This window comes from Oryctolagus cuniculus, chromosome 3 (genome assembly GCF_051225735.1).
Source record: "Oryctolagus cuniculus isolate XC-2025 breed Fujian yellow rabbit chromosome 3, ASM5122573v1, whole genome shotgun sequence".
NCBI classification, from domain to species: domain Eukaryota; kingdom Metazoa; phylum Chordata; class Mammalia; order Lagomorpha; family Leporidae; genus Oryctolagus; species Oryctolagus cuniculus.
This window is the reverse complement of record NC_142869.1, coordinates 146,589,496-146,603,616: the sequence shown is the minus strand read 5'-3', so window position 1 is coordinate 146,603,616 and position 14,121 is coordinate 146,589,496. Positions and strand designations below refer to the sequence as shown.

The following is a 14,121-nucleotide window of genomic DNA, read 5'->3' as shown; positions in this document are numbered from 1 at the left end:
ATCCCATGTCAAATCATAGAACCAACTTTAAACAGAATTCTGTTTGTTCATTTAGATACTTACTGAGCAATTACTATGTGCTACACAGTGTGCTGACTCACATATACAGTGGTGAATGAAGTAGATACAGGCTCTGCACTTGTAGCAATAACACTCCATCTGACAGTAATCATAATGGAGAATTTTGTATTTTCACTGATGAGTATATATACAAGCTGCTACTTCAGAAAATTTGTGGAAAATGAAAGATGTGTACTTTTGGTGCAATTTTGAAATATATGCATAGTTTTTTCATAATATGCATTTTCTATAAACTTTTTGAAGTCCCTGGTATACGCAAGTGTGTATTGTGTATCTCTGTACCCTTAGATATACATAGCTATGGGCAAATCTGTATGTATAGCGTATGTCTGCAGTGTTTGAACCTCAAGATTTTTTTTTAAATATTCAAGCACAACTGTATGGGAAAACATTTTAGTTTGTTATTATTAATTTGTCAAATTTGAGATGCAGAGAAACAGAAAGGTAGAGGGCAGGAGGAAAAGAGATTGACAGACAGAGCTCCCATCCACTGGTTCACTCCCACATGGCCTCAACAGCCAGGAGTGACTGGGAAGCCCAGAGTCAAGAAAGGGCTAGAATCCAACTAATTGAGCCATCACCCCTACCTCGCATGGTCTGTGTGAGCAGGAAACTGGAGTCAGGTGCCAGCGTTGGGAATTAAACCCAGGCACTGGGATATGGGACAGGGGCGTTTCATAGAGGGACTTAACCACTGAGACAGGTGCCAGCCCTGAAAACAAAAATCTTAATACAGTTACATTGACTCACATACTTTTTCAAATGAACATGATTTTTCCTCCTAATTTTACTTCTCTCTCATGGTGCCCTCTCTCTATCCCTGAATAGTCAAGTTTTGATGTGTTAGCAAAATACGTAGACACAATATGCAAAAAGACTGTTAAAGCAGCTCTCTTTTTTTTCAACTGCCTATCTCTATGGTGACATTTTTCTTCATGTGCCAGAACAAAATCTTGCAACTTATTGGGTACAGATGCATATGTGTCTTCTCTTAAGTTAGGAATTAAAAGATAATTTGTTAGTATATAAAATAGTACAACTTTTTGTTTACCAGTATCTTAAATACAGTAAGTTCTCATTAACATTGTTAATATTCAATTAATAATCAGCAGCATGAAATATCAAACTGTTTTTAGTACCTCCAGATATACTGTAAAAATTTGATCTTAGAATCTAATATCCTAAAATATACTTTTTCCCCCCAGAGATTACTGCAGTGACCTTAAACCTTCAGATAATAACACTGAATTTCTTTTAAATTTCAATGAGTTTATTGATAGAAAAACTCCAAACAACCCATCCTGTAAGTATGTATTAATTCGCAACAATTGCTTCGGTCCAGTTATATCCAAAAGGCCTGAAGTCTTTGCATTATTGTATCATGTTACTATAATCATGTTAGTTTGTTGGTGTTGTGATTTATTTACTGCATGACTTTTTAACGGCAAAATAATTTGAGCCTTAATTTTATATATGAAAGAAATGACATTTCATCATTAAATGAAATCAAGTTTTCAAAACATAGTAATATATATATTTGCAATAGCTAAATGTAAACAGGGTATGCTTTCCTTAACTACTCTCAAATTTAGGATATTTAATTTTGTGTTATCTTTTGAAGATTTCTTAATTGCTCCTGCTATGTAGAGGAACATATAAATTTCTATGAGTCTTTTTTTTTTTTTTTTTTTTTTTTGACAGGCAGAGTGGACAATGAGAGAGAGAGACAGAGAGAAAGGTCTTCCTTTGCCGTTGGTTCACCCGCCAATGGCCGCCGCGGCCAGCACGCTGTGGCCGGCGCACCACGCTGATCCAATAGCAGGAGCCAGGTACTTATCCTGGTCTCCCATGGGGTGCAGGGCCCAAGTACTTGGGCCATCCTCCACTGCACTCCTGGGCCACAGCAGAGAGCTGGCCTAGAAGAGGGGCAACCGGGACAGAATCCGGCGCCCCGACCAGGACTAGAACCTGGTGTGCCAGTGCCACAAGGCGGAGGATTAGCCTAGTGAGCCACGGCGCCGGCCTGTATGAGTCTTAACATGCGTAGAATAAGAAACAAAAATATAAAGATATATCACTTAATGTTTTCTTTCTTTCTGACAGTCTGTTTTTGATCACAGTAAAGTATTTATCTTCAAAAGAAAAAACAAGCTGTTATTTCCCAATTTATGGAGTAAAAAAGTTCAGCTAGAGAACCAAATTTTAGTCTCTCATTTTTAAGCACTATACTTGTCTTTCAGATAAATGTGCATCATTCAAACTATGAGACTTCATAGAGATTTATGGATTTTTGGATTTTAACATGTTTAAAAATCTAAACATTTCTTTCCTAAAAATATTTATTGTAAAAGCACTGTCAGGAACAAATGCAGTTTAATGGAAATCAAGAGAGGAAAACCAAGTAAATTCAAATTTACCTTAGTGGATATAATTTGAAGGAAAAAAAAGAGCAAATACATCTAATTGACTTTTTGTTTTCTCTGTCTTCCTCCCTGTCCCTTGTCTCTTTTCCTCCCTTCTTTCTTTTTTAAAAATCTATCAGGAAGCACTAAACAAAGCACTTTATTATCAAAAACAAAAACCTTTTTCTAAAGCTGCCTCTGAAGTTTAGATTTCTCACATAGGAGAACAAATGTCTTCACAGAGCCTCCACTTTGGCAGGAATTAGCTAGTGGCTTCAAAGCCACTTCGAAAGCCAGTCATGGGTAGCTGGTCTACACTAGGCATAATTCTAAACTTTTCTACTCATTGTGTACTTTCTCTGAGCAGTTATTTTATGTCAATGTTTATTTCCTGTTAATAATTGATAGGCATTTCCAAGTGAGAACTAAAATATAGGATTGTAGAATATTTTTTAATTGGATACAAAATTATATAACACTCTCATACTCCTTGCAAAGATGAGTTTTTTGTAAATATTTCAGAATACCATGAAAATTGCAGTCATTCAAAAGAATGTGTGAAAAAGATTTTTCACTGCCTCTAGTTTCTGGAGAAGTCTAAATATGTTTAAAAATAGTATTTCCAGTGTAATTCATACTTGTGTTGTCTGTTCCCATCTTTTTATTTCTCATCACCATTTGTCTGCCTCCACTGTAATTCAGTAGGAAATGTTTGAGATGATTATATGTAAAGAATTGAGAATTTATAATTATTTTAATTAGAGATCATTTTATAGGCATTAGCTCATTTTTACATTTTCCTTTGACAGTGTTATACCCCTATGTTATATATTTCTCTCAATTAAAATTGGAAATCTAGAAAATTAGAAATTTAGAAAAATTAGAATATGAATACAGAATATGTTCTTGAATTAATAGGAATATTCACTCTAACTTGCTTTTGGAGCTAGAAAATATAATTGTTTCATTACTGTCTTAAAGAAGTATGTGAGTATAATTAAAGATACCTTTTTTCTGTGTTAGGTAATACAGACTTGATTAATAGAGTCTTGCTGGATGCAGGCTTTACAAATGAACTTGTTCAAAATTACTGGAGTAAGCAGAAGAATATGTAAGTATTTGTTCTTATTAATAAAAATAGATATTCTACCTTTGAATTTAGCCTTTCCTTGAGAATCTCAAAATCATTTTACAATTGTGGAGAACTTGCATTTTCAATTGTGGGTACATTTCAGTATTAATACCTGTCGTTTCTCGGCTTTCCATGTGTATACTCTTTGGTGTAAATAAACCAAATTAAATAAGCATGTTTGTGTATTCCAAAATCAATTATGAGCTACTCATTCTTAAGAAACTTGTATTTAAAATTTGCTTGCTACCATTTCTCCCATATGCTTTCAATGCACCAAATACCAGCACTCTTCACTACTTTTCCCTTGTATATGCTTCTCACTCTACAGTGACATCTTCTGTTTTCTGTCATGCTGGTTAAGTCCCATTCTGTCTTCAAAATGTAGCTTCATCTTCATTTCCTGAGGAGCCTTCCTTAAGCAGCCTCCTATTAAGGACTTACTTCATAGATACTGCAGTTATTAAGGCATAGTTTTGCATCAGTTGGTGTGTTTACTTTGGCTTCCCTTATTTCAGGAACTTGTTTTATCTCTTTTAGTTTCAGCAATACCTAAGTTAATATCTTAGGATAAATTCAATTTGGAAAAAAAAAATCTTCTTTTCATGTGTTCCAGCAAGGGAGTGAAAGCACGGTTTGTTGTGACTGATGGTGGGATTACCAGAGTTTATCCCAAAGAGTAAGTTCAAATAACACCTGTAAAAGTAAGTGCATTAGAAAAACCGTACCAAGATCTGTGCATTCCTGTATTAAGAAACCGTTCTCCAGAGAAATTGATCATCATTTGTAGATTGCACTGGTGTCATTGTTGTCAAGAATTTGCAGTATTAAAATACTCCATTCTGAAAAATGGAATCTTAGGATTTTTTCAATGATATAGGTATTTATATATATATATATTTATTTATTTATTAAAATGTTTACAAGATGTTTAAAGAGAATTTTCTCTTGGTAGACATAAGCTCAAACTAATTAAATTAACATAATGATTTAGACTATTAGCAGGATTTGTATAGCATGCCATTGTTTCCAGTGTTCCTTGATGTATCTTTCTCTGTAATGGTCGGAAGTGGACCAAGGAAGCACCAAGACTTACTAATACTAATTGGTCTTGTTCATAATTACCTGGATAGTAAACAGCTGAGTAAGACTAGGAGCCAGTTTTTCTGTTTCTTGATACTGTTCTGATGTATTGCTTAGTAGTATCAGTTCCACTGTCAGCTAGCACTAACTTCCTTAGATACACCTGAGATGTAGACGTTATCTGTAGAGCTCAATGTGTCCACCAAGGGAAAAGTAGGTTATCAGGTAGATTAAAGAATATGAATGATGAGCCATTTCCTCCTTAGGGCTGGAGAAAATTGGCAGGAAAACCCAGAGACATATGAAGACAGCTTCTATAAAAGGAGCCTCGATAATGATAACTACGTTTTCACTGCTCCCTACTTTAACAGTAAGTATTGCTTTGGAATTCAGCTTCCTCAATTACTTTTTCAAAAATAAATTATTGCTGCTACCTGCTTTCTCCCACATCAATATATTTTATGTTAACTGACCAAAATGACTATTCAAAAGCCTGCATTATATGCAAGGTATTAGAAAAATAGAAAAGAAGCATCCATTTAGTTGAAGAGAGAAAATTCTTACACAGCATGCAATTATGCAGTCGCGCAAAGGTAGCATTTCTAACAGGCATGCATAGGAAATAGAAACACATGTAGAGCATCCTTCATGGCACAGCTGAAAAATATATTGGAAGAATGCTTAATGAACTAAATAAAATAGAGTAACTGATTAATTATATTTTATCAGTATTAATTACATACTGTAATATTTATAAAATACTGAAAATATTCTGTTATTTCCAAAACATCTTTCTAATTTAACTCCTTAACATCTCTGGGAATAGGCCTTACTTACCCCCATTTTCACAAAAGGGACAACTGCACTGGGGCTGTGCTGTGGCATAGTAGGTTAATCCTCTGCCGGTGGTGCAGGCAACCCATATGGGCACTGATTCGAGTCCCAGATGCTCCACTTCCAATCCAATTCTCTGCTATGCCCTGGGAAAGCAGTGGAGGATGGACAAGTGCTTGCCCCTGCACCTGCGTGGGAGACCCAGAAGCTCCTGGCTTTGGATCAGTGCAGCTCTGGCCATTGTGGCCATTTGGGGAGTGAACCAGCGGATGGAAGACCTCTGTCTCTCCCTTTCACTGTCTGTAACTCTGCCTCTCAAATAAAATAAAAAGGGGTGGGGGCAACTGCAGTTCAGAGAATTTCAGAGCTGTGTCCAGGAACATCTACATTATAAAAAGTAACACCAGTTTTAGGCACCCAAGACCAGTCTTTCCTGTTTACTTTTTTCCTCTTTACTTCTGCAACTGCCCCAGCATTTTGGCAGATGGTAGAAAGCCAAGATTTGATGTGTGTGCATTATGTTGCAGATTTAGATTAAACCAAACTAGGTAATTCCTGTCTCCAAATCAATAAATACACAACAATTCATGGACATTCCAAGTAGCTTGGTTGGTATATAAAGAAAGAAGAGAGGAAGAAGGAACCATGCATCTCTTTATGTGTTGTATAATCTATAATTTTTAAGTAAAACACTATCCATCTGTATCTATTGATATAAATTTAATATTGTTATCCACTGTATCTTCTAGATAAGTCTGTTTTCTTTCTTTTCTTTTAGAAAGTGGACCTGGGGCCTATGAGTCAGGCATTATGGTAAGCAAAGCTGTAGAAATATATATCCAAGGAAAACTTCTTAAACCTGCAGGTAAGCATACACACACTATACACATAAACACAATCAAAATTAAATGTGACCTGACATCTACACTATAATCTCCCATCATGTGAATGCCTCAAACAAAATAATGTCAGACATGCAAACTGAAAAAATATGTAATTTTGCTATCTATCAAATTGGGGATAAAATTAAATTGATACTATAAAGTGCTGAAGAATTTAAGAAGTGTTTTTATATATAATCAACAAAAATTTATGGAATCCATTTAACATAATATATTAGGATTTTAAATGCACAACTTAAAACATTGGGTTGATCTAGGAATTCCACTAGAGAAGTCTCTCCTAATACTTTCAAATAAATAATAAAGCAACATGGCCAAGGACATAAATATTTGTAATAATTTAAAGATAGAAAGTTAAACTTCCATCACTGGGGGGGAACATAAATTATGGCATAGGTACTCTATAGAGTCCTATCAGAGAAGATTAGGAAGGGATCTGTTAAAAACTTGCAAATTATAGAAAAATGACTTTTTGGTAAAAATTAAATAAGCAAGTGAAAATACATAATAAAATTAAACATTAGAAGTGGAAGTCAGCTGAGGTGGGTGAATACAATAAAGTAAAAACTTGGTTTTTTTTTTTTTCATTATATGATTTAATTTTACTGGAAATTTAGAAAAAAAGCATAATATTATGGAGGCCAGATGGATGAGTGGTGACCATCCTACTTCAGAGGGCAGTTTTATCCCATCAGTGGTTCTAGTATTTGGTTCACCCCATCACTCACAACTCACACCTGTTCCTTCCTTCCCTCAGTTGCTCGTTTACCAGTTATTCTCTCAGCCTGTTACACGTGCGAGGGGATTAGGGAAGCTTCTTAAAATACACCGCTTGAATGAAGTCATATTTATGAGGCTATCTTTGATATTATTATTATCACTATTATTATCACTATTATTATTTTAGCTTACTGTATTAGATAATTGGCCAGTGTGTGGCCAATAAATAAATTGTTTTGTGAATATAAATGATTGATGATGTAATAGTTCAAGAACAATTAGCATCGTTCCTTAATGAAGAGCTCCCCCCAAAAATCTACAATAACTATTCACTCCAACATTTTTTGCTTTTGTATAAATTTTCTAATATGTCATATAGCAAAGATTGTATTACATCCATTTCTATCTTTAATTTTTCAGTTGTTGGAATTAAAATTGATGTAAATTCTTGGATAGAGAATTTCACCAAAACTTCAATCAGGGATCCGGTAAGATAGTTTTTTAAAACCTCTTATGCTACACTTATTCTCAAAATAAAATAAGAAATCTACAGGTAAGGTCCTTATAGAGCAGCAAAATAAATTTTCAACACCCTACATTGAAGCAAAGTTATGAATTCCGTTTTTTCAATGATTTTTTGTTTGATCAATTAATAAATTATAACCTTGAAATATGTTTCTTTTTTATAACTTAAAATTCTACTTTTTCTGTTTATTGACTGGTATTTTCTAATGTTAAAATTATTTTCTTACAGACTAGACTGTTATGTATTTTTATTTTTATATTAAGTTAATTATTCCAAAACTTTTAATTATAACTGTAGTAACTAATGTGATATGATATAGTTAAAATCCAACTTAAAAAAACACATGAGATGATAATTGTATTTCTGTCTTTCAGTGTGCTGGTCCAGTTTGTGACTGCAAACGAAACAGTGATGTAAGAACCTTCTTACTAAATGTCTTTTAACTGCTATGTTCTTATATTACTCTAACTAAGCGTTTCATGATAAAAAAGAAAAAGGTGTGAGAATTTTTAATCAAATGCTAAAATCTGTGGATATGTAAATTCATTAATATAAGTGAATTTGAACTTATATGCTTTTAATTTCTAACTTTAAATGCTTCTATTTTTAAAAATAGTTTCATATTATGGGAAGGCAAAGCATAACGTGTTGTCAATATGGGTGGTATTCACTTACATAGGAAAATATATATGTTCTCAACTCTGAAAACAGTGTAAATTGATTTTCATGCATGATTTAAATTGGGTAATATATTCCCTGTTTCAAGGTCAATGAAATATTTTTCTCAGTTGTATTTTTTGTTTTGCTTTCTGCTTTCAGACCTCTAATTATCTAACCAAACATTTCTAATGTAAAAATATAGTGTTTTATCCTACTTGCTTTTCTTTCTTTAATCAGTCAAGTATGTTTCTTAAAATGTTACTTAAATGTATTTTTATAAAAAATCAAGACTGTGTTTAAAATAACAAAATTATACATGATTAAATATTTTAGTCTGTTCATTTCCTGGATCATTTATGTGACCTTGAAGTGCTAAAACTATTTCTGATTTATTCTGAATCAGTTGATAGTCTTACTAGTTAGCCATGTATTACCAAGCCCTGGTGGTCTGATAGGAATATGAGCATTGGAATCATCTGAATAAATGAGAGCACTCAGAAACTTCATGCAGAACTAGAATTCAATGATTAATTTCTTTTGAAGATATTGTTGAAATCTGTGCATAATTTCTTCACAACATGTATTTTCCGTGAACTTTTTGAGGACTCCTTCTAGGCACAGATTTCAAAATTGTGTACACCAAGACAAGCTTGTCTTTGAATTCCTTTTTCCACGAACAATTTTTTTTTAATTTATTTGACAGGTAGAATTATAGACAGTGAGAGAGAGAAATAGAGAGAAAGGTCTTCCTTCCATTGGTTCACCCCCCAGTGGCCGCTACGGCCGGTGCTGTGCAAATCCAAAGCCAGGAGCCAGGTGCTTCCTCCTGGTCTCCCTTGTGGGAGCAGGGCCCAAGCACTTGGGCCATCCTCCACTGCACTCCTGGGCCACAGCAGAGAGCTGGACTGGAAGAGGAGCAGCGGGTACTAGAACCTGGCGCCCATATGGGATGCCAGCACCACAGGTGGAGGATTAACCAAGTGAGCCACGGCGCCGGCCCCTTCCATGAGCAATATAAAATACCCTCGTGTGTTCAAGAGAAGATACAGTCATGTGGATTTTTCTCCTATTTTTGTTGTAATTGTATAACGGAATCATTTGATTATGTAGCCTCTTAACCCAGATGTCTTGACTGCAGACTTTTCTTTTGATAGGTAATGGATTGTGTGATTCTAGATGACGGTGGGTTTCTTTTGATGGCCAACCATGATGATTATACCAATCAGGTATGTACGTGTGGTAAGAGAAAAGTAGGGTCAACATTGCAGTACCTCTTCAAACATTATTGAAATTGATGAATTGTGTCCATTCCTTCCACAAAAATAATATCAAGCAGAAAAATACCTAATCTCATTTTGGTGCTTTCATGGTGACAAATGCAGATTTTCCATTGCTTTTGTTTTTTAAACTCCTGAGTTTTAGTTCATATTTTATTCATATTTCTTTTCACTGTATTGATTTAGGTATTCACATCTGGTTTAAATTTGAAAGTTGATTTTATGATTCTTTTCTTTATATCAGATTGGAAGATTCTTTGGAGAGATTGATCCAAGCTTGATGAGACACCTGGTCAATATATCAGTTTATGCCTTTAACAAATCTTATGATTATCAGTCGGTGTGTGAACCTGGTGCTGCGCCAAAGCAGGGAGCAGGGCACCGCTCGGCTTATGTGGTCAGTAGTGCCTCCGTCAGATCAGCCCATCTCAAAGGGGTCCTCAAGTGCAGGTGGATGTAACGTCATCTTTTTTTATGTTTTATAGCCATCAATAGCAGACATACTGCAGATTGGATGGTGGGCCACTGCTGCTGCCTGGTAAGTCAGAGTTTTTGTTTGCGGGTAGTGAGAGAATGCATGAAATTGAAATGGTAAAGTATTCGATTAAAATGTGGGTTTTGTGACATGTAAGTTGTTATTATGAGAATAGCTTTGTCATTTCTTAGAGGAAACACAGGTCATGTTTATGAATTGTTTCTTAAGTGGTCACTGTAGTACTTGTAGTTATTCTGTTTTTTTATATGAAAACAATGTTATGCTCGTGTAAATGTTAGCCACTTTTAGAAACTTCCTTTCTCTATGGATGTGCTGAAACTCTTTCTTCCCTTTGTATGATACTTAATTCCTTCCATTTTAAGCATAGTGATCCATAAAAAAATCCCTAAGTATTTCGTTTTTAATTTCTGAAATAGTTGTCCACGTTAGTCAAATTCATGCTGCCTCTTTACTATTAAATGCCAGGACTGGCATAGTTTTAGAGGTAGTTGTTGCTGAAAAGGATCCAGTCCTTTCTTTTCACTGTCCCGCCCTCTCTACCTCCCTCACCCGACCTGTGCCCCACCACCTGTGGGAATAAGACATTGGAACTGTTTCCTGAGGCACTGTGCGAAGTTTGGAAGGTCAGAGTTCTCACTGAGCAGTTCTGGTCAGTCAAGTAGCTGGGCTTCATCTCTAGTCTGGCATCTGTTCCCACCTTCCTGTCCTCCCTCCCTCCCTCTCTCCTCCTTCCTTTCTGTATCATCGCCCTGCCGTGTTATCCTACCCTTATTCCTTGTAGGTTAAATTATAACATTCATTTAAAAAGTGAGGCTTTTCTTTAAGATAAAATTTAAGTGTGACTGTATCATTTTACTAAATCAGCAATCTTTGACATTAAAAATTCTGTGTTCCCTCAAAAATGGTTTTCTGGCTCGAGAGTAATTTTTTGTGTTTGCATTTAAGTAAGTTTTTCAAATCTCATGGTGATTCTGAAATACTTGATTGTCTTTATCCTCTTTTATGGCTAAAGTCTCCATTCTGCCTCCATCTCCCCTCCTTTTTAAAACTAAATTCAGTTCCAGTGATTCTGTACTGATATTAAAATGAAAGGTGACATGTTCTATGTGTACTAATTTCTTGAATGTCACATTAATTATCTACAAATAAATTCTATATTATAAAACAATTCGTAGTCCACAAGCCCAAATCCATGGCGTAAGGTCATTTATGTTTTCTTTGTCTTTCCACCACAAAATTTTTAAAACTCAAATAAGAAACCATGGATGTAAAAATCCGCACCCAGAAATATTAGCATTCTCCCTCCAAGAATTAACTACTTCTGCTTAGTAGTGTATAGTAGGGCCCCTCCTCCACTTCCTCCTGAACACTAACTTCATGACCTCATTTACAGATTTAAGAAGATGGTTGCAATGTTTTGTATAATTTATGAAAACTTACATAAATATACTCCTAAATTTTTTATTTCTCCCAAAAAGATGTATATATGTAAGCAAGTAAAAATACTCAGGTTTTCATTGTAATGTTTATAAAGGAAAATATGTAGCCTTTTATCAATTTTTTTTTTTTAAATTCAGGTCTATTCTTCAGCAGTTTCTGTTGAGTTTGACTTTTCCACGGCTCCTTGAGGCAGGTATGTGAAGACTCAGCTATTGTCATTGTAAAGATTAACAATCAAAAAAAATTTTTTTGATGTGCTGAGTTAACAAACTCAAAGAGAATGTGTATGTGCATGGGTGGATGTGTATGTGTGAGACACAGGGTCCATCCATCTCCTACTCTTGCAAGGTGGAATTTTTTTGTCAAATATTTCTTAATGTTTTAGAAACTTCCTTAGGCCATGTGGCCTCTATTTTGTAGCTGTTTGTAGTTGAGTTCATTTACTCTAATAATATTTATTGGGTACCTTTTATGGGTTCTCTTCATATTACAGTCAAGGGTTTTGCCTTCTGTTTTGACTTTGCTCTGGGAGAGATGAAGGCTCTGGGGGACAGACGACAGTGTCCGCTGGTGACAGTGGTCTGTGTTCTGACTCCCTACAGCTGATATGGAGGATGACGACTTCACTGCCTCCATGTCAAAGCAGAGCTGCATCACTGAGCAAACCCAGTATTTCTTCGATAATGACAGCAAATCGTTCAGTGGGGTATTAGACTGTGGGAATTGTTCCAGGTAACGTGTGTCTTTATTTCTGGAATAATCTTATTTCACTACAAAATTGGTTTCACTTTTCTAATTATTCAAAAAATAACGGAGATTGTTGTTGGGATTAAACAACTGTTTTAGATTGAAAATGTGCAGGGATCGTCTGTCACTCTGTAGGCTTTCAAAATTAGAATTTTTCAAATTAATTTTGACTTTTGTAAGTTATGCCTTTACCTATAATAATAATAATAATTATATGGTCAAGTTAATTGATTCTCTCTTTAGGCAGAAAATTAAAAAATTTGATTTTATTTTAATGCATTTTTGTCAAAAACTCATTTAAAATTTCTAGTATAAAGTTGTAGAATTATATTTTAACATTTAAAATTATATTGGTAATTCTAAATCAAATATGATTTTTAAATAGCAGTCACTAAACAGGTTTTCAAATATATATTCTGGAGTTTTCTGTTTGTTTTGCTTCTCATAATGTGACATGAAGAATTTAATGTTATTTTTTATTTGAAACTGAAGCAACTGGCAGAAAATACCATTTCTGAGGTTCATTGTTTATGTTTGTCAGTATTTATAAAACATTTGTGAAAGTTTGAAAGATATTAGAATTTTATTTATGAACTACACTGAATCTTCTCTTAACATTGAATCTTCATATTAACATGAGAATTATAATTATGCATTTGCTGTGATGCAATGTACTAATAAATTCCTGAAATAGTAAAAATAAATAAAATTTTGAAAAGCAGATAATTTAATTTGCTTGTAGTGGGGTAGAAGAAAAAGACAAGATGAAGAAGAAAGTGATAATCTACATCGTAGTATCCCTGAGAACCAAGTCATAAGCCACAACTTACAAAGCCTACCATAAGGGACATTTTGGTGTAGAGACCAGGGCAGGTTATTCTTGAAGGCATGTTAACATAGAAGAGTGGAAATAGGAGGATGTTAGGTAATCTGAAACTGTGAAAGTACTGGAATTGGTTGCTAGGGGATCCCCAAAAGTAGTCACTAACTGTTTGAAAGGAGTTTACTGAAAATATCATGAACCTTTAATACGCACGGGTCAGTGTTTTATGACTTGAATTTAGCAAACATCTGTGTCTAAGAAGGAGGTAGAGGGCATGAAAAGGAATGGAAAGGGGAGGAGTCAAGTGCAACCACCTTGTTTAGAGATTAGTATATCAGACCATCAACTTCAGGAAATGGAACTACAGCACTTCAGTGTCTGTGTCGAAGTTTCCATGTCCTTTGGCTTTGCATTAGTTGATATCCAGTAATAGCAATGTGTACTTCAAAAACCAAATTTAAATTGGGAGGTAAAGGTCAATGTAAGCAAGACGTTAAGTTGAATCACGATTTTCTTGTGCTTGTATTCCACATTCAATGAGAAAAAAATTCCACTTCTTTTTTTTTAAGCTTTGTTTTATTTATTTGAAAGGCAGAGTTAGAGAGAGGTAAAGAGAGAGAGGTGTTCCATTTGCTGATTCACTCTCCAAATGGCCGCAGTGGCCGGAGCTGAGCTGATCCAAAGCCAGGAGCCAGGAGCTTCTTCCATGTCTCCCACATGGCTAAAGGGACTTTCCACTGCTTTCCCAGGTGCTTTAGCAGGGAGCTAGCTGGATTGGAAGTGGAGCAGCCAGGACTCAAACTGGTGTGCATATGGGATACCAGAACTATAGGCTGTGGCTTTAACCCGCTGCACCACAGCACCATTCCCAAAACCTCACTTCTTGAAAAATAAATAAATAAAGCCATAAAGAAATTGTTCAGTGATATACTCACATTTTTATGTTGGTTACAAAGGAAGGCAGAAGCAGCTTGAGGTGTGGACGAAGGGAATGGAATTTA

The 14,121-nt window shown here is 35.0% G+C and overlaps 1 protein-coding gene across 8 annotated transcripts in view; it reads left to right on the top strand.

Moving 5' to 3' along the window:
- The window catches only part of CACNA2D1 (calcium voltage-gated channel auxiliary subunit alpha2delta 1), a 516,209-nt gene that overhangs the window by 487,622 nt on the left and 14,466 nt on the right, over positions 1–14,121 (top strand). For all 8 annotated transcript variants that reach the window (XM_070069807.2, XM_070069805.2, XM_070069806.2 and 5 more), the window contains 12 exon segments: positions 1,287–1,384; positions 3,507–3,594; positions 4,229–4,291; positions 4,962–5,065; positions 6,308–6,394; positions 7,572–7,639; positions 8,052–8,090; positions 9,492–9,563; positions 9,859–10,011; positions 10,100–10,152; positions 11,688–11,743; positions 12,153–12,282. In XM_070069807.2, the coding sequence (XP_069925908.1) occupies positions 1,287–1,384; positions 3,507–3,594; positions 4,229–4,291; positions 4,962–5,065; positions 6,308–6,394; positions 7,572–7,639; positions 8,052–8,090; positions 9,492–9,563; positions 9,859–10,011; positions 10,100–10,152; positions 11,688–11,743; positions 12,153–12,282 (1,011 nt within the window).